This window comes from Phallusia mammillata, chromosome 1, assembly GCF_965637545.1.
Source record: "Phallusia mammillata chromosome 1, kaPhaMamm4.hap1.1, whole genome shotgun sequence".
Classification (NCBI taxonomy): Eukaryota; Metazoa; Chordata; class Ascidiacea; order Phlebobranchia; family Ascidiidae; genus Phallusia; species Phallusia mammillata.
In genome coordinates this window covers 26,551,600-26,579,563 of record NC_137252.1, presented here as the reverse complement: position 1 = coordinate 26,579,563, position 27,964 = coordinate 26,551,600, and the positions used below count along the sequence as shown (strand labels likewise).

Here is a 27,964-nt window from a genome sequence, read left to right as displayed (position 1 = left end):
ACATCGAATCACGAAACAACGCAAACACACACGAAAGCTAAACAGTCGCGTCGCGAAACGCCGTTGGTGAGCAAAGCTCCAACCTGGCGAATTTCAGAGTGCGGCATGTGTAATGCAGCAAACAGCATAGCGTCCATGATATTTCTTCGTTCATCAGCACCAGGATCTTGTGCACCGCAATTCTGGGCCAGTTCGACGACTGCGTGGCCTGAATGCGTCGGATGCACTTATTGGCATTTGGTGCTTGCCTCGCAGAGCAAGCACAATTTTGCAATCGGCCGTCTGTACGTGGAACCAGATTGCGTTTTAACGTTGACTTGGCGGACAACACCGTGTTTGTCCGGAAACGCGTGCAGAACGCGTCCAATCTCCCATCGACGTCGAGGCTGAGTCTCATCAACGATCATCACCACATCTCCCGGTTGGAAATTGCGTTGTCGGTCGGGCCACTTTTGGCGTAAGGCAATTGTGGGCAAATATTCCCGAGACCATCTCCTCCAGAAATCATCGGCGAGAAGTTGAATTTGTTTCCATCGTCTTCGGCTATAGCAGTCCTTTGGATTGATAAGTCCCACTGGTACACTGTCAGAAGCACGCCCCAACAACAAATGGTTGGGCGTCAGTGGCTCATCTTCAGTAGAAGTGAAGCTGATCGGTGTCAACGGTCTGGAATTTAAAATGCTTTCCACTTCGATCATCAAAGTTTGCAACATGTCCGCACCGATCGTTTGGTTTCTTGTTAGCATCGCATTCAGAATTTGACGAATAGATCTTATCATCCTCTTCCACGAACCTCCCATGTGGGAAGCAGCGGGACAATTAAATTTCCACTTGATGTCTTGTCGTTTGAAGTACGACTCTAGTCGGGACTGCTGGAGACCTTGTAGGGCTTCACGCAAAACTCTTTCAGCACCAACGAAGTTCGTGCCATTATCGCTGTACATCTCCTTCGGTCGGCCTCTTCTTCCTATGAATCGACGCAGGGCATTGATAAATGCATCAGTGGATAAATCAGGTGCCACCTCGATGTGTACAGCTCGCATAGTCAAGCAGGTGAATATGCACCCATATCTTTGCGTTTCACTTCTTCCTCGCTTCACCATGAATGGACCGAAGTAGTCAATGCCAACGTAAGTAAACGGTGGCTCATCAGGCTTCAATCGGGCGAATGGCAGTTCTGCCATTTGCTGTTGTCCTCGTCGTACGATTCTCTTGCGACACAGCTTGCAATTGCTAAGTTCCTTCCTGACAGCGGCGCCTCCCTTAATAATCCAGAGGCGCTGGCGCAATGACGTCCAGGTATGAGCAGTTCCACAATGGCCAACTTCGTGATGATGGGTCTGAATAATCATTCTTGTTAGGTTGTGATCATATGGCCGTATAATCGGGTGTTTTGCGTCAAAGGCAATGGGCGCTTTTTCCAATCTCCCCCCAATTCGAAGTAGACCATTAAAAACCTGGGGGCTAAGTTTCGCCAGCGAATTAGCGTGTCGCGATTTCTTCATTTTCCTTTGCAGCTCCCTATCGGATTGCCCATCGCTGGACAAAACGTCGATAACAGGAGCGAAACACTGGCGTTGCACATACTTTGTTATCTCTAACTCCGCATCCTTCAGCTCATCCACGCTCAGCTTGCCGGTGGGCACAGAAATCTTTGAGCGCAGGAACGACTTAAAACGCAGCAGCCATGCGACCGTTGTCTTCAGGTTATGAAGAGATGAATATCGATTCAGCAAACGATCGGTTGACCCTGACTGTGCAGAAACGTTTACAACAATCCTCTTCCGCTCAGCTGGCTGGAACTCTGGAGGAAGCTAAGTCTTCAACTCCGGCGGGGTTGGCCATCGATCTTTAGTTTGCCAAAGAAACTTTGGACCAGTCAGCCATCGAGAGCGGATTAGCTTGTGCACGGACAAACCTCGCGAAGCATCATCGGCGGGGCTTAGCTGGGAATTTACGTGCCTCCATTGATCAGGACTTGTCTGTCGATGAATTTCGGCCAACATGTTGGCAACAAACGTACCAAAGCGTTTACTTTGGTTGTAAATACTTTGTCGGACGGCACACGAGTCTATCCAAAACACGGACTCGCAGTTATCAAATTTTAGTTGGCGTCGAAGCCATTTGTCCGCTTTTACAGCTAAGACAGCAGCAGCAAGTTCAAGCCTCGGAATGCTTTCAGTTTTCGGGGGTGTCACCTTCGATTTGCCAAATAGAAACGAGCAGTGGACTTGTCCATCAACATCTTCCAGACGAAGGTAGGACACAATTCCATAGCTTTGAGTTGAAGCATCCGAAAAATGGTGCATCTCGCACTTCGCCACTGAGCCGAAAGTAGGAGGCTTAAAGCAGCGGGGAAGTGTTAACTTCTCGAGCTCCGGCAATTGAGAAAGCCAGCGTCGCCATCCGTCAATGTCTTCTTTGGGCGGCTCGTCAACCCACCCCAGCTTCTGTCGGAGTATTTCTAGTTGTAACACCTTAGCAATCAAAGTTACAGGTGCGGCAAAACCCAAAGGGTCATAAAGCGTGTTAACAGCACATAAAATATTACGTCGGGTATATTTCTTGCCTTGCATCGTGTCAGTTATGCTGAAACCAAATTCGTCACTCTGTACCCGCCAGTATACACCTAGAACGCGCTCTTTTACGGAAGCGTCCAAGTTTACATCGGTCAGCGATTTTGCTCTTTCCGCCTCTGGGATTTGATCCAAGGCGCATTGGTTGTTAGATAGCCATTTGGTCAGGCGAAATCCTCTCTTCTTCAGCAAGGCACGTAGTTGCGTCACCAACTCGGTGGCGCGCTCGACTGTTTCGGCTGACGTCAAACAATCGTCTACGTAAAAATCATTGCGGACGATGTCCCCAACATCTTTATCAAACATTTTTTCAAACTGCTCCGCGGTTTCACGCAAGCAGAATGTGGCGCAGCTGGGCGATGACGTAGCCCCAAAAATGTGCACGAGCATACGATGAACGGTGGGCGTCCTGATGGAACATTGCTTCCACGTCCGCTACCAGAGCAATACTGTTCATACGAAATCGTTCCAAGACACCGATTAAACTATTAACCAAATCGGGACCTTGCAGCAATGCGTCGTTAAGAGACAATCCTCTGTGCTGCGCTGCGCAATCAAAAACGATGCGTACCTTTTCGGGTTTGCGCGGGTGGCAAACTGGATGATGCGGCAAATACCATTGAGTTTTGCCTGAAGCGTCCTCGGCTTCTTCATTTGTAACTTCTTCTGCGTATCCCTCATCAATGTAGTCTTGCACTTGTCTTTAAGAGAGACATCGCGCGAAAAGCGTTTCTTCAGCGACCAGAGCCGTCGCTCAGTCATGTGACGGCCGTCTTGCGGTAAGGTAACATCACTTCGCCACGGAAGAGGCAAACAAAAATGTCCGTCCGTGTGTTTCACTGAGCTCTTCATCATGCGTAGCACCTTTCGATCTTCAACTGACGTAGGAAAGGGCAAGTCGTTCGGGTCTTGCATAAATTCGTCCATCCAACAATCACCGCTTAGTTCCTGGGTCTCTTTGCTTCTAAAGAAGTTTACCGAAATATTATCAACAGCAGGATAGCAGACGGATGGGCCAACAAGCGACCATCCAAGCGGGGTTCTCGCAGCAAAGGGTTGCTTGCATGCGTTCCCCTGTTCTCATTTCCAGTACTCTATGTGCATATGGGACGTCAGTGCCGATAAGTAGAAGCACCTCTCCTTCGTCCAACTCAGGAAATTCCAAACCCTGGAGGTGTGGAAACCTGTTCACCTCTGACTTCGTTGGCGTCGGATTTGGCTCAACCGGTATGGTGTCGATGGACAGAGCGTTGTCGACACTAATCTCTTCATTTTCATCTAGTGACAAAACGCTAAAACTTGCGCTTATTCCGCTATAGTTCGCCGGTCTTCTTCCGACGCTGGACATCGTAACTTGTTTTGGTCTTCCACTTATTGGAAGCAGATCTGCCAACCTTTTGTCATAGAAGCTTGTGTCAGACCCTTGGTCGAGGAACGCGTACGTTATGATCTCCTGACCGTTCGACCGAATTTTTACTGGAATAACAGAAAAGTACGATGAATGACAGTTCTTTATCGCGTTGCACCTGGCTGTAGAACTTGATGTCTGTCCATTAGGAGGTTCGCTGCGCGGAGCTCCGTTGTATCTCTCAGGAGCATGTGCGTATGTCCGGGAACGCACGGAATTTTGCATATTTTCATGTAGCAACGTGTGGTGTGAAAGGTTGCAACCTCTCACAGTACAGGCACTGGGCTGGGTACACACCCTTGGCGTATGTCGATAACCAAAACAGTTAAAGCACATAAACTTATCTCTTCAAAACTCTCTTCTCTGCACCGTGGACTTTCTGCCGAACACTTCACATCTTTCCAACACGTGATTTCGTTTACAACACGGGCAGCTTATTGGTGACACGGAAAACACACAATTGACCAGGTAAATTATTTACAACGGCAGACTCTTCTTCGACGAACTCAACGAGATCGGCAAAATCCGCTTCTCTTCCAGTTTTCCTTACAGTCTGCGCGACTCGGCGGCGCCAAAGCTTTTGCGACTCGTACGGGAGCCTATTGGCAAGAGCCACTAAACGGTCAACTGTGTTAAGATCAGCAAAATTCCCTAGGTGGCGAAGTACCAGCAGACATTTCCTCATAGTCTGCGCATAAGTGCGCATACCAGTAGCATCGTCCGGTTTTAAGTTCGGACCCTAAGTTAACTCTTCAACAAAACCTCTAGCAACTATGCAGGGCTTACCGAAGTTCCCATAAAGAATGCTTCTTGCCTTGGTATAACCTTCTTCCGTATCTAGAACAGAGCAATGTGCAATTAAAGACCTCGCTTTTCCTTTGCACTGGTTTATAAGCAGTGTTAGTCGTATATCATCGCTTCGTGTTTTGCATTCGAGATTTGATTCAAAGTAGCGTACAAACATCCAATAATCTGTAGGATTGCCCGAGAACGTCATGTGATCGGGCTTCGGCATACTCATGCCCTCTCCAACTGCCTTCACTATGCATGGAAGCACAGCTGGGTTTTCTTCGTTCACTTTAACAACTGAATGGGTTTTAGTCACAGGAACACGTACATTAGGACGCATTCTTTCCTGTGGTTCTTCTCTATCTCGGATAGGAAACGTACAGTTCCTAGCAGAAGAGGACGTCATGAGACCGTCATTGGAGGCATCATCCGGAAAAACCGTCACTACGTCTGGAGCCTGATCGTCGTTGGACCTTTTGTCCATTTGTGATAAACCATCGTCGTCTTCATTTAGGATTCTAGCTCTAGCGTCGGCAGCCTGAAACTCGTATTTTGCCTGTAGTTTGCGCCTTTCCGCTCGTAGTGCAATCTGTTCTAGCTCTGCTATTCTCTGTTTTTCCTTCCTTTCCAGCGCAATTTGTCGCTGCTCTTCAATTCCTAGAGCTTCGCGCTTGGCAAGCTCGTTTTCCTCATCGACTTGTTTGAGGCGAAGTAATGCCAGCTCCGGCTCTACCTTAGCCTCTCGGCGACTTCTCGCAGAAGCGAATGTGCTCGCGCTAGATATACGTGAGCGGCCAGACCGTGATGTCCTATTAGAGACAACAGTAGGGGCCCTGAACTGCGGACTTAGCACAAGTTCTGGCAGTGAGTCAGGCATTTTGGAAGGCGGTAGCTCTGATACTCTATTTTCGAATTCAAGTTTGCTGTGTTCAAGAGATTTTAAATCTTCTTTGGAAGCAGCAAGTTTCTCTGGGTCGTTACATGAATTAATAAATGCATCGTACATACTGTGAAGTATCGTGTAGTTTTCGTCAATTTGTTTTTGAGCCACTCGCAACGTGGAGTGCTCTTTATTTAGAATGCCAGTTTCAGCCACAACATACCAGCTATTCAATTTATCTGCACATCGGCGTAGATTGGGACCGGTTGTGCAGCAAATGGTCTCAAACGTGTAGGCACCGGCGATTCCATCGGAGACGGTGTCTTTTCCAAATCTTCAGCCATCGTGGCGAAATTCACTTTATAGATAACTCTGGAATCTTTATTTTCAGAAAACTCTGAAAACTTTATTTTCAGCAAACTCTGAAAACTTTATTTTCAGCAAACTCTGAAAACTTTAATGTAACGTCAGGAATTTGCGCGCCTGGTACCGCGCTGGCGTCACACTAGAGAAGTCCAATTTCTGGAAACGCGTGAATTTATTTTACACGTCAACACGGTTCAACACGACACGGTAATCACGTCACGTTCACGGTAGACACGACACGATCACGATCACGGTTTTCTGCAAAGAGAACATTCACTCAAAAATGGGAAACAGAAATTAATTTTATGCCGGCAGAAATAAAGCTTACCAGAGTTTTGGACCAGGGTAGCCTATCAAATATCTTGAAATCGTCAGAAAGCATTCTACACACATGAAAAACGATAATTGAAATGTACGGCAAGTCGGGCAACTAAAATGCAAATCAAGCTTACCTTGCAAAGGCAACATTATTCCTTTTCGTCAGAGTTTTTAAGTTTATAAAGCACTACCATCTATTAATGACAAACAAATTATAATTAGTCACTTTCATTACTTTATCTAACGGCTGCAAATTCAAGTCAGCAACTAACGAACTACACGTGGTTCAAACTAAACTCAATACTAAATGGCCAAAAGCACAGCATAGAGAAATAAACTACAATGATATTGTTACGTCATAGGGGATTCTGGCATTGTGGTGCAATCATAGAATACTAAACATAGAACGCCAACCAATTGTTACGTCACGTCGGTCATGGTTGAATAAGCCTTTACGTTGTGCTGAATCGCTCGTTTGTCGCATTGCAGTTTCTTGATTGAAATGGCACCCCGCTGTACCAAAATGCAATCAGTCTCTTCGAAAAAATGAAAGGAAAACGCTTTTTACCATCAGAAGGCCAGAATTAGCGAAAACTGCGAAAGAGGGGCACTTTGAGGGCAGCTTAAACGTTTTTTGTTGTCCATGCGATATTCCTAAATCGCAAGTTATAGTTGTTTTGTCATGTATGACTGTGCTTGCATAATGTACATTTTCCAATTTCAGTGCTGCTATATGTGAACTTCATTTTAATGAAGATGATGTGGTACAAAGAGGTAGCAGAAAAAGTTTGAAACTGGGAGCTTTGCCATGCAAAAACCTTCCAAAAACAAGCAGTTTGTACAAACCATAGCAAACAAAAGAAAAGCAACAGTCAAAAATAAGTTACTTGAAAAGAGGTTGTACAAGTGTTTGCAGGACTTGGAAAAGACAGCTGCGAAATTGTCTGGTGCTTTCCATGGTATATCTTGTTTCTTTTTTATCAATGTTCAGTAAAATATGCATGACACATTTTACTGATTTGCAGACAAGTGTATTTTATAGGAGTAGGGAGCAGCTGACTGCAGACCTCAAAAATGGCAACTTAGTTCCAGCTATAAGGTTTTTACACATTGCAGTGAAATGATTCTCTCAGTGGTGTAAATATATTCATGTGCAAAAGGTCAGCAAATATTACAGAAAAGTCAGCAAATATTACAGAAGTTTCAATGTCAGGTTGGAAAGTTGATGTTAAAAGACTGGATGTTCATAGTATGCATGAATCATTGTGCACTACTTTGGGTGTGTAAAATGTTGGTCTTATTATTTTAATACAGAAAGTAATACAATTTCAATGTTACATTGTTTTAGGCAAATTAGAGAATCTAAATCTTTCCTTGGAGTTGCACAAACTAGTTTCAACACAAACCTGCATCTGCTAATTTATTGGAATTGTGACAAACTTGTGGAAACCACCATTGTTCAATCCCCCAATTGTAAAGTTTCAGGTATAATAAATTTGTACCATTGTGCAATATGGGGCGCCGTTGTCGAAAAAATTAAGTTGCCGCAACTTAATTTTTTCGACAACGGCGCCTTAAGGCCGTTTTGAAAACAAACAAAAAACTTGCAAAAAGCATTCTCCAAAAGCGTTGATGATTGCTGTTTTCATTTCAGTCATGTTCCATGCATTGTTAATTTGCAAAACATGGTGCAAACCCATTGTTTTTAATTTGTTTTGGCATCTTGGTATAGCCATAAACCATTCACCATTCATTATTTGTATTGTTTGGGAAAACTCTTGAAGTGGTATGCACACCACAGTCCTTGAACAGTACCGTTGTTTTTGTTTATTTTTAAGAGATAGTTTACGACCTCCTTTGATTGCAGTTGGTGTGTATCTTTTTCCTGTGTATGAATTAAATGGACGGAAAACTTTCTTTCGCTCCTATCGAAACAGGCAAAAACCATGTATAATATTTTTTACATGTATCCAAATACAAATGTAAACATGCAAGCTTACAGGTTGAAATTCATCATCACTATCGGTTAGAGTGGAATGACTTGGTTCATTTTTGTCATTATCAAAAGTTGGATTCTGCCAATACATCACAAATATCATATAAAGCAAAAGCATTTTGGCGCAGGAACCCCAGGTATAAACAGATACAAACATGCTTAGCAATCTATAGCATGTGATTTTACATACATTATTTGTCTGCCTTGTCCCCTGGTGATGCACCTGTCCACTCCTGGAAGTTGATTGTCCAGTAAGAGTTCTACAAGTATTAGCACTAACGCGTCCGGTTTGTTGCCTTGATAGTGTAGTAACAACTGAAGTCAACTGATTTACAACTTCTTGCAAGTCTAATTGCACGTATTTATCGTTGGATTCCATCATACAATCCAAACCGCTATTATTATGTATTTATAGCAGAATACATACGCACTCAAGTGCAATGAAACGATATGAATGAGCAAAAGGATTAAACATCATATTTCGCGGGTATTACAACCACGTTGCTGGAACCAGTTTCAGTTTCCCACAATGCACCGGGTAACTTGCGACGCAAGATAGCTATCTTGCCGCAACTTAGTGTTGCAAGTTAGCTAAGTTGCGGCAACTTAGCGTCGCAAGTTAGCTAAGTTGCGGCAACTTAGCGTCGCAAGTTACCCGGTGCATTGTGGGAAATTCATATCTAAATGTATGGAGATGTCCCACAATGCACCGGGTAACTTGCGACGCAAGAAAGCTATCTTGCCGCAACTTAGCGTCGCAAGTTAGCTATCCTGCCGCAACTTAGCGTCGCAAGTTAGCTAAGTTGCGGCAACTTAGCGTCGCAAGTTAGCTATCTTGCCGCAACTTAGCGTTGCAAGTTAGCTAAGTTGCGGCAACTTAGCGTCGCAAGTTAGCTATCTTGCCGCAACTTAGCGTTGCAAGTTAGCCATCTTGCCGCAACTTAGCGTTGCAAGTTAGCTAACTTGCTGCAAGTTAGCTATGTTTCGTTGCAGGTTAGCTATCTTGCTGCAACTTAGCTATCTTGCGGCAACTTAATTTATTCGACAACGGCGCCCCATAGTGCAAAACTATGGCATTTTTTGTAATTATTTTCCATACATATTTAAACAGCGGTAACTAATCAATGTGATGCATGCACACAATTTCAATGTGAACAAGAAGCTAATGTAGTTAATCTTGAAGGGGAAGAGCTGAAGTCATATGAACAAACAGAACCTGTGAGTGTGTTTTGTATCATTAATTTGCACACATATTAAGGTTGCTGTGTCATTTTAGAAGTTAAATGAGTGGCTTAAAATGATGCATTAAAACCAGCTGCACAACAGAGATGTTCTACCATATGCACATGGTTATCATACAGACTTTATTCGATTGGCAATAGAACTTAGGTCCCCTGCTGCATATGATCATGTTCGTACAAGCAAAATGGTTTTCCTCCCATCTCCATCCACTATTAGAAGCTACAGGTATTGCACTATTTACAAAAGTTGTTGCTTTTTAGGATTGTGTCGATACAAACCATAAAGGTGAATTTAAGAGGATATTGGCTCTTCCTACTTTTGAAGGACTTATTTACGACTCTAAACTTATTTGAAATGACGAAGACTTACTTAATTCTATTTCATACGTTTGCTTGGGAAGTTTTACGCAGGATTGCTTGGAAGCATTTTTTGGAAACTCCGTAAGTGTTAAAAAATACATTTCCAGCAGCATATACATTTTAAGACCTTTATTTATAGAGAGAGATGTGTAGAAGAATGACAAATCCAGATGTCAATCAATTTGGCTACATTGTTCAAAACATCAACCAAAGAAAAGTTATAAAAAAATTAAGGAAGGCAATACAACACATGGTTCAGTCAATGCCTGGACACATTTGTGTGAAGAACCAATGCCAAAATGTTCAAAATAAATAAACACATCAAACATGAATTTTTGTATTTTATTTTCAAATTACATATTTGAACACTGTTGGCAGATTTTTTTAAGTCGGTGCGCTATCTACCAGACGTTTTATAACTTTTATGTCTAAAAGAAATTTGCCCGCATGTCTGTTGGGCAAATCAGTTTTAAAAAAGCTTAGTGCGTTTCCGCAACATCGCGCACACTCCGTGTAGAGAACGTTGGGGTTGTTATTTTTTTCAAATTTTTTATTCCACTCTCCCAAGACTTTATATCCGTGAGAAGTTAGTTCAATGTTGGCTTCCATTTTTGCCAAGATTTCTTACAGAATTGTTCGGCGGAATTTTGACTGTACAAAACATTTCAGACTCATCGTCGTCTGGTTCAAAGTCAACCATAAGAAGGTCGTTACTTACTTCCAGTGGTAAATCTTGCCAAATACCTGACGTATTGATCACTGTTTACTCTTTTCGTACGATGTCTGCATGTTACACATGCAAAAATAAAGTGTTACTCAACCGTGACGAAGACAATCGCTGGCAATCTATCATAAGTAATCTATGGTGCAATCACACCATACAAGATGTGACGTAGGTTACGGTTGAGTGATTTACGATGTTACACTGTGGTTCATGGTAGAGCTGCTAACACGATACGTTTCTCCTGATCCAAAAGTGCTTAATTTTCGACAGGTGGCGCAAAGAGCACTTTTTTCATTTAAAACGGTATATCTCAAAAAATGCTAACGGTTAGGGCTATTAGGGTTGGGGTAAGGTATTAGCACTTAAAATTCAATAAAACTAACCCAAAAAATTAGTTACTAATGTAAAAATTTTATGTAAATATTTCCTAACCCTGCCCATTTACAGCCGCTAAATAAATAATTCAGCTCTTTACGCCACCTATCGAAAATTAAGCACTTTTGGATCAGGAGAAACGTATCGTGTTAGTAGCTCTACCGTGGTTCATTTGTTGTCTTACTCAGAAAGAGGAGGATTCGCCAAATTTGTTATTAGCAGCCAAAGGCTAGCATGCACAAAATGCCGTGTTCAGTGCAAAGTTAGCACAACTATAGGCTACACTGAAAACACGCACTAGAATTCGACTTCCAAATTCTTGACTGTTCTATTGATTTGTTTCCATTAAATATTCGTGCAAAGGCAGACAGTTTGTACATAGTGTACTACTACTAATGTACTACCATAAGTAAATTGCTCAATTTTAATTACAGCACCAAAAATGTATGATAGGCAACATTGCAATATATATACATCCACATACAAATGGTAGCCATGCATTTATGCTCGATTCGTTTTTTAGTTGTGCATATATATTTTATCACGTTCTTACATTGTTTCTGTATACAAAATCATTACAATGTACAAAACATTTTTGAAAAAGTTTAAGGCGATCGGTTCGGTTCTGCACACTTTCTTTTCAATACGATTGTCAACAAGTTAAGATGACTCTTTGCAACGATTTTTTTTGGTGAAAAGAAGAAACCAGACACGTTTTCACATTATTACACTACTTTTGAGGAAAATTAATCTGTGCACAAGATGACAATAATTCATGCATTTATTCGAACATTGGCAATGAGAAGATGACTTTACCAGCATTCAAGTTTCCCCAGAGTGTGCCAACCATACTCGCCACCGTCAAGGTCTCCAAAATGCATTCCAGTTACTGGTAGATCAGCTTTGTTTGTCAGATATCCTTCATCCGATGTAGTTATACTACCTGAGTTTTGGTCGCAGTTACATTTGTGACTATTGTCAATGCATGTTCCTGCAACAAAGAAAAATGCAAATTCAAACACTACAATCACACAAACTAGGCGCTAGACCAAAATTGGAATCTTTAAGTGGGTTAAAAATTATTTCGACGTGTGGTTTTTTACTGCAAGGTCGTCAGCATGCTTTAGTGCAAGCAAAAGACGGATGTGAAGAATGTCAAAAACACGGGAAGAGCACAATATATAACGAAAGTGATTTTCTGCAGGCTGAAATAATTGACTCGGACTCACCAGTTTCCCCACACGCACAATAGTAGTTTCTTTCGCTTCCACCCCAGTTGTATTTCAGGGTTCCGTTTCTAGACACCCAAGCTGCAAAAATATTTCCATTCCTAAATAGAAAGGAACCTCGGCACCGGTACTATAAAAAAAATGTTTGTGAAATCACAATGTGGCCAAACTCAAGTTTTAGGTGTTATTTACATATTCTGCCCTTTTTACAAGGCGCTAATTGGTTTTAAGGGTTGTGGCTATTGTATATAATACAACGTTTGTGTTTGTTTTGCACACATTTGTACAAAATCTTTATTTACCCTCCAATCTTTAAAACACACGGTTTATTGGAAATGTCCCGACATTAAAATAGCCTATGTTAGTGAAAAAATGTGGCGTCTTTGCTTTCGAAAAAATAAAAAATGGTCTTTTTGCAATTTTCTTACAAGTTTTACTTACTGGAAGATGGTTTAACCTGCCAGACTAATTCATTGTTTAGTTACGTGCCACGAAAATGTATTCCTTCAACCGCAGCGTGAAACGCATGTACTAACCTACAGCCAAAAATACTAAACCAAATATGACCCAAACATTTCCTGCGGATTTACATAGTGGTAGATAATAAAGGATTTTCCCAAATACCTTGATAAATTGTCTGCAGTGTTGAGATGAACTAATAAGACGAACAATGTTTTCCATGCTAGTGGTGTATGTTACCGCTCTTTTGTAACATCTTGCTGGATCGCAGTTACCTGCCTCAATTTCAGACTCGCTGTCGTGCCCAATCGATGTCATTCTCATGACTGAAAAAATGTGAGGTACATTATACTTTAAAAAAATCTTCTGCAGGGATCATAGTATTACATTAATTAAACTTTTGTGCATTCCGTCTTTATTATACATTCAAATCAATGTTTGTTTCAAGTTGGATTAGTGCCTGAGATGGGGACTGATCGCAACTGATATTCGTTTTGATTCGCTTAGGACCATTACACCTGGTAAATTTAGATTACCAAAACGGTTGCAAATCTTAACCATACCTGAGTTTTCTAATTCGTGAACTGCTCTTTTCAATTCCAGGATTGTCGAAGAAAGGGCAGGTTCTCCCTTTTGACCTTTGGTTCCCCTATCACCCTGCCAATCAAACAAATTAAATTATTATTTTTTGATAAAATGCCTAACAATCTTTAGTGAAGTCTGAATGAACAAAGTCCGAAAAGCATTTAAGTGATGCTCAAACCCAAGCGTAAATAAGAGCTTTCACAAAATTTAAGGCTAATATAATGTAGCTAAAACTTTTATTAGCGCAAACAAGTTTTGTATTTTATTTTAAACGTGATACTACTTTATACACCTGCCAGTACACAATTAGGTTTTACAGGTTTGGTTAAGTCTGCTTTCAAATTTTATTGGTAACACTCTCCACCATTATCGGTGATTAAATGAACAAAGTTAACAATTCTTTGCTGTTTTACACAAACCTAAAACAGGAATTAGGATAAACAGAATATAACTTATGTTGTTATAACGCTGAACATCCCTACTAAAAATATCACAAATTTTGACGTGCATTTTATGATTTAATTTACCTTAGGGCCGGTTGGGCCCATTTCGCCAACAGGTCCTCTTTTTCCTGGTGCCCCAGGTGCTACATGACGTGATGGACCAACTGGGTGCAACTGGTCTTGAATCAATGAATGGTCACTTCCGAAATACTGAATAATTGTGCTTCCTTTGCAACCGGTCGATGAAGAGTCCTGAGATGCACTTTGACTTATAAACAGCAGTGTTAGCAGCTGACAAAACATGTTTTTACCACAATTTTGAAACACTATTTTAGTTGTGTTTCCGGCAGGGTAATGATCGTTTCTTAAAACAGCTGCAAAAATTGTTTCTGGAACCCTTGTCACTACTTTTGCGATTCAAAAAATGACTCGTATGAAACAACTAGCTTGTTTCATTGACAAAATGCACTGCAGTGCAATTGGAAAACCAAGCAAATGTATTTCAGTCCATTTTTGTCGTACAGAAATTGTTCGTGACATTAAATTGTACATAAATGCATCAGGTTTGCGCAATAACTAGTTATTTGGAGATAATGCTTTTTACATAACGCAAGGCATACACTATTCCTCATTTCAAAAAACACCCTTTACACACATTATCAGTTACTGCGTTTCTTGCTTATACGCGGTATCTGATAGCTAAAGATTGTTCTTGGCATGTTTTGCCATCGTAACTCACTCGACCTTGTACCTACGTCACATCACATGCTGTGGCGCCCAAATTCTCGACATTACACATGATATGGTTTCCGGATGCTTTACCTGCAACGTATATGTTCTTGTTTAATCAAGTGGATTCCTTATCACTGTCGTCAGCGCACTTTTGGCAATGGTAACAGCAGATAACATCGCTGTAACTGACGTCGCAGGTTGTCAAACAAATGCTGTGTGATTTTTTTGCACTTTTAATTCCAATGCGCAGCAATAATGAAGTTAAAGGTTACGCGTGGCCCCTAATCGTGTCATAACAAAGTACATAAACATGAAACCCCAACAGTAAGATGCCTATTACTTAAGTGAAATATATATGTCTAAATAAAACGGTGGATGACTTCAAACTTGTCAAAGTTTTCACCCCCAGAATAAAAACGAAAAAAGTTGAATTGATTTTTTTTTCGCCTTTTGATTGAAAATTTTTGAAAAAAGGCTAGCATGCACAAAATGCCGTGTTTAGTGCAAAGTTAGCACAACTATAGGCTACACTGAAAACACGCACTAGAATTCGACTTCCAAATTCTTGTCTGTTCCATTGATTTGTTTCCATTAAATATTCGTGCAAAGGCAGACAGTTTGTACATAGTGTACTACTACTAATGTACTACCATAAGTAAAATGCTCAATTTTAATTACAGCACCAAAAATGTATGATAGGCAACATTGCAATATATACACATCCACATACAAATGGTAGCGATGCATTTATGCTCGTACTTACGCAAAATTCGTTTTTTAGTTGTACATTATTTTTTATCACGTTCTTACTTTGTGCTGTACACAAAATCATTACAATCTACAAAATATTTTTGAAAAAGTTTAAGGCCATCGGTTCGGTTCTGCACACTTTCTTTTCAATATGATTGTCCACAAGTTAAGATGGCTCTTTGTAACCATTTTTTTTTTGGAAAAGAAGACACCAGACACGTTTTTACATTATTACAGTAGCCTACTTTCAATACGAAATTAATTTGTGCACAAGATGGCAATAATTTATGCATTCATTTGACCATTGGCAAGGAGAAGTCTTTACCAGCATTCAAGTTTTCCCAGAGTGTGCCAACCATACTCGCCACTGTCCCCAAGATCTCCGAAATGCATTCCAGTTACTGCATGGTAGATCATCTTTGTTTGTCAGATATCCTTCATCCGATGTAGTTAAGCTATTTGAGTTCTGGTCGCAGTTGCATTTATGACTATTTTCGATGCATGTTCCTACAATAAGGAAAAATACAAATTCAGTTACTACACTCACAAAAACTAGGCGCTAGAGTAAAATTGGAATGTTTAAGTGTGTTATAACATTATTTCGACGTGTAGTTTTTCACTGCAAGATCGTCAGCATTTTTTGTGCAAGCAAAAAACTAAAGTGAAAAATTATGCAGAAAAATGAAATGAAAAAGATCAAACAAACAAAAAACACGGAAAAACTACAAGATTTATAAAGAAGGTGGTTTTTGCAGGCTTAAACAAATGACAGCGGATTACCAGTTTCTCCACACGCATAATAATAGTTTCTTTCACTTCCACCCCAATTGTATTTCAGAGTTCCGTTTCTAGACACCCATGCTGCAAATCGAACCGAACTTTGGAATAACATTGAACCTCTACATCGGTCCTAGAACAAACAAATTTTTTGCGAAAATACAATGTAGCCAAACTTAAATTTAAAGCGATTTCTTTATCCTTCTTTATCTTTATCATATTGTGGTCATACTATTTGCCTAATCTCTATAACAGTGCTGCATGGGTGTCGAAACGTGATAATATAAACATGTTTTGATTTATGTGTAAGCGCTTACAACCAGTGATGGGGAGACTCGAGTCACCTTTTTAAAAGACTTGACTTGACTCGAGTCCCAGCTATGAAAAGACTCGACTTGACTTGGACTCGTCTTAGTAGGGACTCGACTCGGACTCGGACTCGTTATTTCACCAACAAAACGGAAATTTTTCGTAACTAATAACCTGTTCAGTTGGCTTCAACCAAACAACAGCAGCAATTTACTGTGCTATGCAAAGTTATTTTTGCTTAATTTTACGTAACGAAGTCGCTGCTACATACACAAACTTTTTTGAGCTGGCATTAAGCGTTCAAGGCCAAGTATTCGTTTTTAGGCGCTTATATTACTGAACAAACGCTCTAGCGCATGCAATAAAATATTAATTTTTGGTTTTTAAAAACTCCTTTGAACAGATTGACGTTTTTTCCACGCTGTTTAATGAGTGTCAATTAACGTGTTTCATTAAAGTTGACCCTACTCTAAGAAAGGGACGTTGATGGGATATGTTCACTGTAATGAAGCGGTGTCCGTTTTTAAGGCAAAAAAGGCGCGATGAACCATTAGAATAGATTAACTATCTAAACTTTTCACCTTTCCTTGCAACACGTTTTGAGACTTGCCTTGACTCGAACCGCTAATGACTTGACTCGACTTGAGACTCGAACCCCATTTGACTCGGCTCGACTTGAGACTCGAACCTCTTGTGACTTGACTTGGGACTCGAACCCCTACAGACTTGACTTGACTTGAGACTCGACTGATAGGACTCGTTACCCAACCCTGCTTACAACATAAAACAAAGCAAAACTTTACTCAAGCTTAAACCAGCCACAAATTGTACGTGGATTTGCAAAATGGTAAGCATACATATTATGTTACAAATACCTTGATGAATTGTCTGCAGTGTTTTGATGCATTAATAACACGCACAATGTTTTTCATGCTGGTGGTGTATGTTACTACTCTTTTGTAACATCTGGGTGGATCGCAGTTACCTGCTTCAATTTCATATTCGCTGTCGTGGCCAATTGACGTAACTAGAAAACGGGTAAAGGTTTTGTGAAATAAGACAACATCCAAACGATTAAAGGCTCGTAAAAAACAAAGCTGTAAATCAAACTTATTTGTGTTGGGTTGAGGTCGGGATAAGTTTTCGGAATAATTTAGAACATGATGTTTCGTGAATCAACAAAATCACAAAACACAGTTACCAAACTAACTTAAACTAAACAAATTATACTTTAAGTTTATTGTTTGTGTGGCAGTGTTTGTGAGCATTGCTTCTGTGTAAAACATCGTAAATGCTTGAGTTTTCTAATCGGTCCAAGACTCTTTTCAATTCCAGAATCGTCGAAGAAGGGGCAGGATCTCCTTTTTACCATTGCTGCCTGTATCACCCTGCCAAGCAAACAAACCAAATTACTGATTTTTAATAAAATGCCTCATATTGTTTAATACAGTACGAATGGTTATAGCTAAAACTTTATTAGTGCTAACATTAATAGTTTTGTACTCTATTTTAAACGAGATACCACCTAATATCTAAATCTCAGGTGCTTTTCCAGCAAGCTTTGCATCGAACCAACTATATTGTTATGGCCATATGTTATGAAAAATGTATTACACCTGCGAGCACACAGTTAGGCGTTACAAGTTTATTTAAATCTACTTTCAATTTTTGTTCGTAATCTTCTTTACTATTATTGGTGATGAAATGAACAAAGTTAACAAATCGTTGTTCTTTAGCACAAATCAGAAAAGGGGTTAGTATGAATAAAATATGCCTGAACATCTTTTCTAAAAAATCAACAAATCTTTACTGAGTATTTCATAAAGTATGTTTTAATTTACCTTAGGGGCGATTGGACCCATCTGGCCAACTGGTCCTCTTTTTCCGGGTGCCCCAGGCGCTCCACGACCTGATGGACCAACTGGACGCAACTGGTCTTGAATCAACGAATGATCACTTTCGAAATACTGATTAATTGTGCTTCCCTTGCAACTAGAAATGCACCGAATATTCGGTTTGCCGAATATATTCGGCCGAATCGGCCACTTTTGCAAAGATTCGGTTTCGGCCGAATAATTTGTTGTGATTCGGCCGAAACCGAATCTTTTAAAGCGTTAAATGCGTCTTTTCTGCTTATTGTCAACGAAAATCGCGTTAATCTTTATACTTTTTAACACATTGACGCTTTTCCTAGTGCAGACAAAAAATAGTATTTCATTGTCGGGTTGGCAACATGCTTGAGGCAATGTTAAACTCCACAGAACTAAAATAAGGACGAAACACAACCATTCTGCACTAATTGCCTGGTAGATAAACTTATGTTTTTCATGTCAAACGCGTAGGGTACGACTTCGCGTGACGTCATAAATGATTCGGTTGATTCGGCCGAATTTATTCGGCAAAACCGCCGAATATTCGGTTTCGGCCGAATCGAAATTTTGCCGATTCGGTACATCACTACTTGCAACCAGTTGATGAAGTGTCTTGGGATACACTTTGGGTTATCAACGCCAGCGTTAGCAACAGGCAAATCATTTTTACAGTTGTTTTTTTTAGATTAATTTTTTAACAGAGCTGTAAGATGAATGTGTATTTCTAGTTTGTTTTACCAGTCGCAAAATTAGGCTGCCCTTAGAAACAGTATCATTGCTTTTTACCTACAAAAAACGCTGTGAAATAACTTACAGTGCAATATTAAAACCGAACTGACAAAAGGTTTTTCACGAATGGCAATTACAGTCGACTTACCATGCATTTTAGCAAACGTTTACTGTAATTCACTGCATGAAAATGTTTGGCGGTATTTAAGGTAAACCGTAAATGTTAGTGTATAGAATAGGGTTGCCATACGTCAGGATTTTCCCTGACATGTCAGGGAATTTAGTGTTTAAATCTGCGTCAGGGAGAAATGTTAAAATGTACTCAAAAGTCAGGAATTTAAGAAATAAATATAGATATACCATGAAATTAATGTTCCAACGAAGTTTCTAGTAGTTAGCTACAACCGCGTCTATACCATGAAACTTAAAGAGGTAAACTGGCGGCGGGCAGGTTAACGTACAAGGTTACTGTTTCGTTTTGCAGTGTGTATACACGCGTAACAATACCTGTTTGTTATTAGCAGAGATGTACCGAATATTCGGTTTGCCGAATTTATTCGGCCGAATCGGTCATTTTTGCAAAGATTCGGTTTCGGCCGATTAATTTGTTGCGATTCGGCCGAAACCGAATCTTTTACGAACACAAATTTAAAGCGCTAAACGTGTCTTTTCTGCTTATTAAGGTATCACGCAATCTTTGAAAAGCCAAAACCTAACGAAAATCGCGTCAATTTTTTTTTTAACACATTATCGTTTTTCCCGCTGTGGTCTATTTTTTTTTAATTGATTGACAGTTTGCCAATCATGCTTGAGGCAATTTTAAACCCCACAGAACTGAAACAAGGACGAAACACAACTATCCTGCACTAATTGCCTGGTAGATAAACATTTTTTCATGTCAAACGCGTAGCGTACGACTTCGCGTGACGCCATAAATGATTCGGTTGATTCGGCCGAATTTATTCGTCAAAACCGCCGAATATTCGGTTGCGGCCGAATCGAAATTTAGCCGATTCGGTACATCACTAGTTATTAGTTGTCTGACAACACGCGTTAAATACACAAATAAAAAATTCATTTGCTTTAACTGCCCAAGCAAAAATTTATGTCCGGGCCGTGTCCAAATACGTATGGCTTACAGGTGCAACCAAGTCTGGGTCAGACATGACAACCGTGTCTCAACCTTATTGACATTGAAACACCCCCATACATGGGGCGTACCTCAGGATTATGTTTGGTCCATGTACGTTCCGTACCAACGGCCATACAATTGTACCCTTGTCTGGTCCATGGCTGACAATCCCTAGCTTGTTGCGTTGTTACGCCACACTTTGCCTAACATGCACCGAACACCCACCTTGCTAGTTTTTCTATCGGCTTTCCGGAGATGTACGGAATATGACTCACACATTGCTTTTTTTCTTAATTTTATTGCCACAAATACGAACGCAAAAGGGAAAATCAACAAAGTTAAACATACGAAATACCGTTATTTAACGTCGACGCACAATGTTCGATTTCGGCGAGCGGTTGCAACTTGTTGTTGATGAAGGTTTTAGGAAAATCTCAATCGTTCACATTTTTACTTTCCCGCTGAACTTTGACGTGCGCCCATGAAAGATATCTAAACAATAAATAAAATAGATTTAATCGATTTTACAAAACATGAAAATGCGCAGTAGTTTTTCAAAACTATTTACCGTTTAAATACTTTTCGCTATTTCAAATGATGGCTCGCATGCAAATGTAGAAAATTTTACGGTACAAATAAAGATACAACGAAATCAATAGGACAACAAGTGCTTACCTTTTCATACATGAATAAGTCGACGTCCAGTAACATGTTGCAGTTCGATGAGACAGAATAAAGTATATTCCTAAGGTGTATTCCGAAAAGTAGACTTAACTGGAAAGCTTAAGTAACGCATGCTGCCTCAACAACTCAAACTTCCACATTAACACAATGTGGCCACACAGCCAAGTAATACCACTAAACTAAGTTCCTTTTTCATCGTCACTTGGCCAATAGCACTGCTTGAGCTTAAACGCGCCTTTGTTCGAAAGTTGCACTGTGGCGCGAAAAGGGAGAGCAAAACTTCAAAGGCATGATTGATCGACGTCTCAAAACTGTGCGATGGTCGGCTTTTGTAGCTGCCAGCGGGGTGCGTCACTTACGGCAAAAAACATACGGTTGATACATAAATCTTTAAAACTGCATAAACAGTTAAGCACCATTCAGGCGATCTCTTAACAAGTGTCGATGGAATGACAAAACAAAAACTTTTTTTACGTTTATGCAAACCATCAATTCAATTCAACACCTAACTTTATAAGTATACTTAATTCATTCTAGGATAACAGAAAATTCATTTTATAAGCAAATATTTAATTATAACTAGCCTACATGTTATGTTATTCCATTAGAGATTAGTACTTTTTTCCTAATTGCCAAACTTTCTGTCTTTATGTGACGTGAATCGAAACGATAAAAAATGTAGTGTTCACAAGCAACATCTGTGGCGCCGTACAAAATTGTGACGTGGCCATGCTTGTCTTTTCATACCATAATCAATTGTACCAGACCGCCATTAATAACCGGACGAGGGCAGTGTATGATTATTCCAAGTCAGGACCAGGTATGGAAATCCGTTAGAAAATCTAAACTTATATGAATGGGAAAAGTTTGGGGCTGCCGTTCATTGGCCGTTTGGTACATATGCAACAGATAATCGTGCCCAAGAGTCCAACGGCCGAGCGTAAAGGGTAGATAATTTTCGTCTGGGTGTGTACCTAATATGCGAGAAACTAACTAACAACGAAAAGTCGAATGTCATGAGACATAGAAACATTTTTTCAATGGCATTTTATTTTAAATTTAAAAAGGTCTTTTGTTATTTCTGTGTGAAATCCGAATGGTTTTAGAGTGGTACAGGTTGGCGACCCCTGATATATGTGCTTATTGTTTCAAGGATAGTAAGAGTAGTGAGCTTAGCCTAATAAACTTAACTAAACAGAAGCCTACGCACAAAGTTATTTGACAAGGATCAGAGTATCGTATCTAACGTTTTCTCGTGTCGCCGTCCATGTGACTTCCGAATATTCTAAATTTATTCCGGAATAGAAGTGTTTGGATCGCAAAAATGGTTAACGCAGTGGTTCCTAAACTGCGGGGGTCCGCGGTCCTTTAGGGCATTTTGCTGGGACCGCGAAAAGGTGGAAGTAATCCTATATTCTTATTTGGCGTCAGTTTGTGCAACTAAATAAGTTTAAATCAAAGTGAAAGTGAGAATCGACCGTTTCCATTGCTAAACAATAGGCTTTATTGCATGACAACTAACAAAAATGCAATTGTTTGTGCACAATTGTAATGTTTTTGTCTTGTCTGTGATGTCAGATTTGGATCATTGTTATGCGCAATTTTACATAACTAGCTAAAATCCTGCAATCAACTTTCGTTTTTCTGAAAAACACATTTAGTCTTAAAAGTTTGAGAAAAACTGGGTTAACGCAACCGAGATGAATTTTGTCAGGGATTGTGTATTATAAAATATGGCAACCCCAGTATAGAAGTCCGACTCAAAGTAAATTACAGGGTTTAGAACTGAGTAATTTGCCTCATGGATGTAATGTTATATTGATATCTATTTCGATAATCTATGAAAATGTGAATAATTGTACGCTATGCCTATACACAGGGTTGCCATCGACATGAAACCAAAAATAAGGACAACCGAAAAACTAACTTTTCATACGAAACGAAACAAACGTTTTTGAACGAATATTTGCACAGTCGAATATTGAACTTTCGTCTGATTTTGTCACTGGTAGTTGGAAAACTTTTGTAGCATAATTGTGGCCCAAAATTGTTTGTTTTTTTGCTGCCGTGAAAATTTGTAAAATAAAATTACTGTTAATTTAAAACTCTAAAATGCTTTTTTACTATCGTGCCGACATACCACCTAAAACGTAACATCGAGCATTAACAATTGCAATAGAGTAAAGATAATAACTCCTCCCGAAATAAGCGGTGTGATGTAGTGTGCAGAAAAAGAGTGTGTAAAAAACTTAATTGTCGATAAGAACTTGCAAAACAAAGGTTTTAATCTGCCAACAACAAAACGTCTAAAATCCTCTCTGCAAGACACGAAGGTTTAGAGAGAAGTCTTTTTGGTTAACCAAGGTCCCGCGTGACAAAAAAAGAAGTAGTGTTGTGTCTTATTATAAAAAAAAAAAACAGCAATAAATGTGTGCTCTGTGTTAGAATTCCTATGCCAAATAAGTAGAAGAGAATAATAAGCGTCAATGTAATAGTACAACGACCAAAAACTGCTACAACGACAAAAACACATCTGAAATACAAAAACAAACATATAAGCGTTTTTTATTGCTTAATCGGTTAACTATAGGCCATCAGGTCGGTTTACAAGGCACCTTAGGAAATACATTTATCCACAATTTACCTTGTAGCTGTCTCTGCGTGTGAGATTTTTAGATGAAATGAGAAAAACACGCTGTGGACATTTAGAATCACTTTAGTCGTGTAAAATGCAAATGTCATATGTCGCATCGCACAAAAAAGCGATTTTTCAATGGAAACGATAAGCCAGATAAAAAAGTCTGTATATACAAGATGAGAACAAACTTAGGCAGTCATTTGACCATCACCTAGAAAAATGTCTTTACCAACATTCAAGTTTCCCCAAAGTGTGCCAACCATACTCTCCACTGTCCCCAAGGTCTCCAAATTGGATTGCGGTTACTGGTAGATCATCTTTATTTGTCAGATATCCTTCATCCGATGTTGTTTTATCATTTGAGTTCTGGTCGCAGTTACATTTGTGACTATTGTCAATGCATGTTCCTACATTAAAAAAAAATAGAAATTTAATCACCACAATTATGAAATTAAATAGGGCCAGATCCAAAATGATTCGCTGAGTATTCTGGAGACAAATAGTTGTATCCGAGATGTGGTATTCACTGCAATGTAAACATTTCGACATACAGGTTTATCACAAGCAAACAAGCCGGCGTGAAAGTAAAAAATGGTTAAAATCTTCGTTACCTAACACAGGGGTCGGCAACCTTTTTTACACTGCGGACCGGTTTTGAACCTGAAATTTTATCGCGGACCGGCCTTCGAAAAACTGCAAATATTTAGCAATAAAAACGCTTAAATTAGTTTATCATCCACAGGATGCATGGGGAACATGTTTCAAAGCGTTTAACCTGAAAAAGTATAACGAACTCCTCGCGGACCGGCACAAAGAAGGAGCCTAAATGATTGTCTCAGACTCACCAGTTTCTCCACAAGCACAATAGTAGTTTCTTTCACTTCCACCCCAGTTGTATTTCAGAGTTCCGTTTCTAGACACCCAAGCTGCACGAATATCTGCAGGCCTAAATAGTAAGGAGCCTCGGCACCGGTACTATAAACAAAAATATTTGCAAAAAACAATGTGGCTAAATTCAGGATATGTTTTTTTCTATCTTTAGCGATTTGTCAGTGGTTGGTTTGATACAATAGTTTGTGGGTATTGCTTACGCGACATCATTGAGTTGCACATATTGTAAACAAAATAAAACATTTTTGATCAAAATAGGCAATATTTCGATACTATTGATCGTTCAACCGTGCAGGAATTAAAACTTATTAATAAGATATTTAATTCTGTGGAATTGTATCGATATCAAAATAGCTTATATTATTAAAAAATAGTGGATTCTTTCCTTTCCTAAAAAGCACTTTTTCTACTATTTCCTAGTAATTTTTACATACAGGCAAAGCGTTTTATGGTTAAACATGTAAGATTAATTTATATGTTCCGTCATAAACCACATTTGGACAACAGGACGAAACGCATGTAGCCAATGATACTAAACCAGGGGCGGGCAACTTCTCCAGTCGGCGGGCCTGATATGGGAAAATGAAGTACTTGGCGGGCCGGATACCCGAGTCGGTACATTAATCGCGTATTTATCCAGTGATTTAAAGCGGATTTTTGACCACTTAAACGTCCTAAACCAAATACAATCAAGAACGTCACAATTACAATACAGTCCAAACAATCTAACTGATACAACATAAAATTATTTACCACAGCAAATTGAATGCATACACCACAGACTTAGATATTGCTGAAACACTAACTAGGCTACATGTGTGGAAACAAAGGAAGCCGTGAAAGCAGGCCACACACAAGGTTGGCGGTTATGTCGTAACAATAGATGTATGGTGCAATGGTAACAAAGGCGGGAAAGTTTTTTGCTATTGGGGAGCGTTACTGTCTGTTACAACTATAATTTGACGTAGTAAGCAAGTACTCATGTAAGACCAGAAAGTGTCTGCGGGCCGCTCAAAATCCCGTCGCGGGCCGGATCCGGCCCGCGGGCCGTATGTTGCCCGCCCCTGTACTAAACCAAACATAATTAACCTATAGCCACAATTGCAAGTGGGTTTACATAAAAGGTTGGCCTAAAATTATTTTACTAAATACCTTGATGTATTGTCTGCAGTGTTGTGATGCATCAATAAGGCGAATAATATTCTCCATGCCGGTGGTGTATATTATCGCCCTTTTGTAACATCTGGCTGGTTCACAGTTACCTGCTTCAATTTCATGTTCGCTGTCGTGGCCAATGGAGGTAACTAGAAAATGGATCAAGTTATTGTGAAACAAAACAACATCGATTGGTTGCTCGTAAAAAATAAAGTTTTAAATATAACCAGCTTTTCAAATTGTGTCAAGGTCGGGATTATTTAGAATATGATGCCTAGTAATTCACAAAAAAACACAACTACAAAACTGATTTAAACTAAACAAAACATATTTTCAAGTTTGTTAACTTTACGTGGCAGTGTTTAAGAACACTGATGTTCTGCAAAACAGCTTGATTAACTGTGCATTTAGACGTTACTTGAGTTTTCTAATCGATCCACGGCTCTTTTCAATTCCAGAATAGTTGAAGAAATAGCTGGATCTCCTTTTTGACCTTTCCTGCCCGTATCACCCTGCCAAGCAAATTATTGTTTTTAATAAAACATCGTTTAATCTTTGCTGTAGTGCGAATGGTTGTTTAGCATTTTAAGAGATGCCTGTATTCCGGCGTTTATAAGCGCTTTCTCAAAATGTAAGCATGATCAGTAGCTAATCCCTTTATGTGCCCTTGTCTCTTATAGTAAGCACAAAGTTTTGCATCATTCAAACCAACTTGTTAAGGCCAAATGTTATGCAAAATGTGGTACACCTGCCATCACATAGTTGTTGCTGCGTTTGTTGGATCTGCATACTCAAGTTTGTTGATTACAACCCAAAGTCAAGCAAAATCACAGCAGAGTCAACTCTAAGTGGCACTGCACCCCCGTTTGTAAAAAAATGCCAGTTTTGTGAAAAAGTGTATGCGAAATTCATATTGTTGCGTTTTGCAGACACTTATTTGTAAAACTTCTCACTGCGCATTTTACTCCCAAATCAAAAAAGTTCACACACTCTTAAGTTGAATTTTAATTTACCTTAAGGCCAATTTGCCCAATGTGGCCAACAGGGCCTCTTTTGCCGGGTGGTCCAGGGGCTCCACGACCTGATAGACCAACCGAATGCTGATCACTTCCAAAATACTGATTAATTATGCTTCCCTTGCAACCAGTGGATAGTGAGTCCTGGGATACACTTTGAGCTATCAACACCAGCATTAGCAACACACAGATCATTTTACTGTTTCGTATTTGAAAACTGTTTAGATCTGCAATCTTTTTTTTAATATCCTGTCCATTTAAACCGTCGCAAAAACGGAGAAAGTAGACAAGTTAGGCGAGTTGTCGTCAGAAAAATGTCTGTCGAATTTATCTTTTTGTTTTCGGTCTCGCAAATTTAAGTACTATTATTTACTGCGCGCAATAGTTTGTGGTATTTATAAAGCATGTATGCACGAAAAAGTGAGCACTTTCTCGAAATAACTTGCGGATGTTTTAAAACTATTTGTTCCTCTCATGATTTTCAGACGCTTATTTAATAAAGAAAAGATAATTTAATCTTAACATCCAACAAACACATTGTTGTTTTCGTTTAGCAAGGCTTTGCTCTCTACAGGGATATTAACACCTTGTGTGAATTCAAGTTTCATGTTATGCAGCAGTTTTATTGGATAGTCGCTAGTTTAATCCCCCGAGACATCATTATTAAGGAACACGCCACATTATCTTGTTATTCCAATTTTCGAACCCGATAACCCCACTAGTCTTAGTCCGAACTTTTTGTTCCTGCTCTGTCTATCCGTCTATGTAAACTGCTCATTAGGAAAGTCAATCATTGTTTTTTTCGTCAACCAGTTTCGACTGTCTTTTTTTATGTTGAGAAGGTCAAGGTTAACATTTGTTGAAATGAGCATGGAACACGCTGGCAGTCGCGTAGCTACTTCCCTTATCTTCCCTTTTCTTATTAAGTTTTGGCAACATCAGTCCCTCCCATCGATTCTCGTCCTTTTTTATTCTGCGTTTTTTTTTGCTTATCGGGCCCTGGCTCGCTGTTTCACCTCAGAGCGTGAGGAACCTCCCACGTATAGACTTTTTTGTGCATTCGAATGCTGCAATGTCTCCAACTGCTGACTAAAACTGCAATCAAGAATGCTTCACTTTTCGCCACCGCTTTTATTCTTACAGCCTGGATAGGAGTTTTCCGAAAACACTTGATATTTGTTATTTTCCCTTCGCTCCGGTCTCAGGGCGCTCGGCAAATACTTGGAGTCCCTTGATTATTGAGTTTACTGAATAATTTCTTGTTGCCAAATTCGTCTCGGCTGGACTTAATAGTCAGATTTTTCGGCCGGAAATAAAGTTTGATGGTTTGTTTTTCTATACTTTTCAAGCATCGCCAGTTATTTGCCAATTATTACATAACTTATTATTTGTAAGATAACCCCTTTTTATTCTCAGTCTAGTTTAATTCGTTCTCCTGTTTCATGTTCTGCGCAAATTCTCTTGTGAATACATTTGTTAGCGTTACTTACCAATTTTCCCATTGGAATATATGCGTTAGTGCTATCGGTCA

General features: G+C 39.7%; 4 protein-coding genes and 3 long non-coding RNA genes across 9 annotated transcripts; 1 reads left to right on the top strand and 6 right to left on the bottom strand.

Annotated features, from left to right (window-relative positions):
- Nucleotides 1-227: 227 nt before the first annotated feature.
- Nucleotides 228-4,209, bottom strand: LOC145209944 (uncharacterized). The gene is made up of 4 exons (XM_080079955.1): nucleotides 3,641-4,209; nucleotides 3,148-3,540; nucleotides 1,919-2,985; nucleotides 228-1,804 (listed from the first exon to the last, which is right to left on the bottom strand). The coding sequence occupies exons 1-4, from the start codon at nucleotides 4,207-4,209 to the stop codon at nucleotides 228-230; spliced, it is 3,606 nt and encodes a 1,201-aa protein (XP_079936081.1).
- A 3,294-nt stretch (nucleotides 4,210-7,503) lies between these two features.
- Nucleotides 7,504-10,266, top strand: LOC145234245 (uncharacterized). 3 transcript variants are annotated; one of them, XR_013861284.1, is made up of 5 exons: nucleotides 7,504-7,616; nucleotides 7,686-7,822; nucleotides 9,445-9,551; nucleotides 9,836-9,860; nucleotides 10,074-10,266. It is a non-coding gene; the product is annotated as an uncharacterized LOC145234245 (long non-coding RNA). The 3 variants fall into 3 exon arrangements; XR_013861283.1 differs by having other exon boundaries at nucleotides 9,836-10,015; XR_013861285.1 differs by lacking the exon at nucleotides 9,445-9,551 and having other exon boundaries at nucleotides 9,836-10,015.
- On the bottom strand, nucleotides 7,912-8,950 carry LOC145209928 (uncharacterized). The gene is made up of 3 exons (XM_080079954.1): nucleotides 8,524-8,950; nucleotides 8,338-8,412; nucleotides 7,912-8,262 (listed from the first exon to the last, which is right to left on the bottom strand). Exons 1-3 carry the CDS (start codon nucleotides 8,713-8,715, stop codon nucleotides 7,912-7,914), a joined length of 618 nt encoding a protein of 205 aa, XP_079936080.1. The 5' UTR covers nucleotides 8,716-8,950.
- A 1,258-nt stretch (nucleotides 10,267-11,524) lies between the features above and the next one.
- On the bottom strand, nucleotides 11,525-14,052 carry LOC145209912 (contactin-associated protein-like 5). Its single transcript, XM_080079953.1, has 5 exons — nucleotides 13,834-14,052; nucleotides 13,285-13,378; nucleotides 12,887-13,047; nucleotides 12,263-12,392; nucleotides 11,525-12,024 (listed from the first exon to the last, which is right to left on the bottom strand). The coding sequence occupies exons 1-5, from the start codon at nucleotides 14,050-14,052 to the stop codon at nucleotides 11,846-11,848; spliced, it is 783 nt and encodes a 260-aa protein (XP_079936079.1). The 3' UTR covers nucleotides 11,525-11,845.
- Nucleotides 14,053-17,133: 3,081 nt separating this feature from the next.
- LOC145229494 (uncharacterized) lies at nucleotides 17,134-19,557 on the bottom strand. Its single transcript, XR_013860458.1, has 3 exons — nucleotides 18,159-19,557; nucleotides 17,548-17,705; nucleotides 17,134-17,344 (listed from the first exon to the last, which is right to left on the bottom strand). It is a non-coding gene; the product is annotated as an uncharacterized LOC145229494 (long non-coding RNA).
- Nucleotides 19,558-20,327: 770 nt separating this feature from the next.
- On the bottom strand, nucleotides 20,328-21,069 carry LOC145239249 (uncharacterized). Its single transcript, XR_013862258.1, has 2 exons — nucleotides 20,725-21,069; nucleotides 20,328-20,541 (listed from the first exon to the last, which is right to left on the bottom strand). It is a non-coding gene; the product is annotated as an uncharacterized LOC145239249 (long non-coding RNA).
- A 2,380-nt stretch (nucleotides 21,070-23,449) lies between these two features.
- On the bottom strand, nucleotides 23,450-26,759 carry LOC145237947 (contactin-associated protein-like 5). Its single transcript, XM_080100953.1, has 5 exons — nucleotides 26,431-26,759; nucleotides 25,836-25,929; nucleotides 25,415-25,566; nucleotides 24,217-24,346; nucleotides 23,450-23,778 (listed from the first exon to the last, which is right to left on the bottom strand). Exons 1-5 carry the CDS (start codon nucleotides 26,626-26,628, stop codon nucleotides 23,597-23,599), a joined length of 756 nt encoding a protein of 251 aa, XP_079957079.1. The 5' UTR covers nucleotides 26,629-26,759; the 3' UTR covers nucleotides 23,450-23,596.
- Between the last annotated feature and the right edge of the window lie 1,205 nt (nucleotides 26,760-27,964).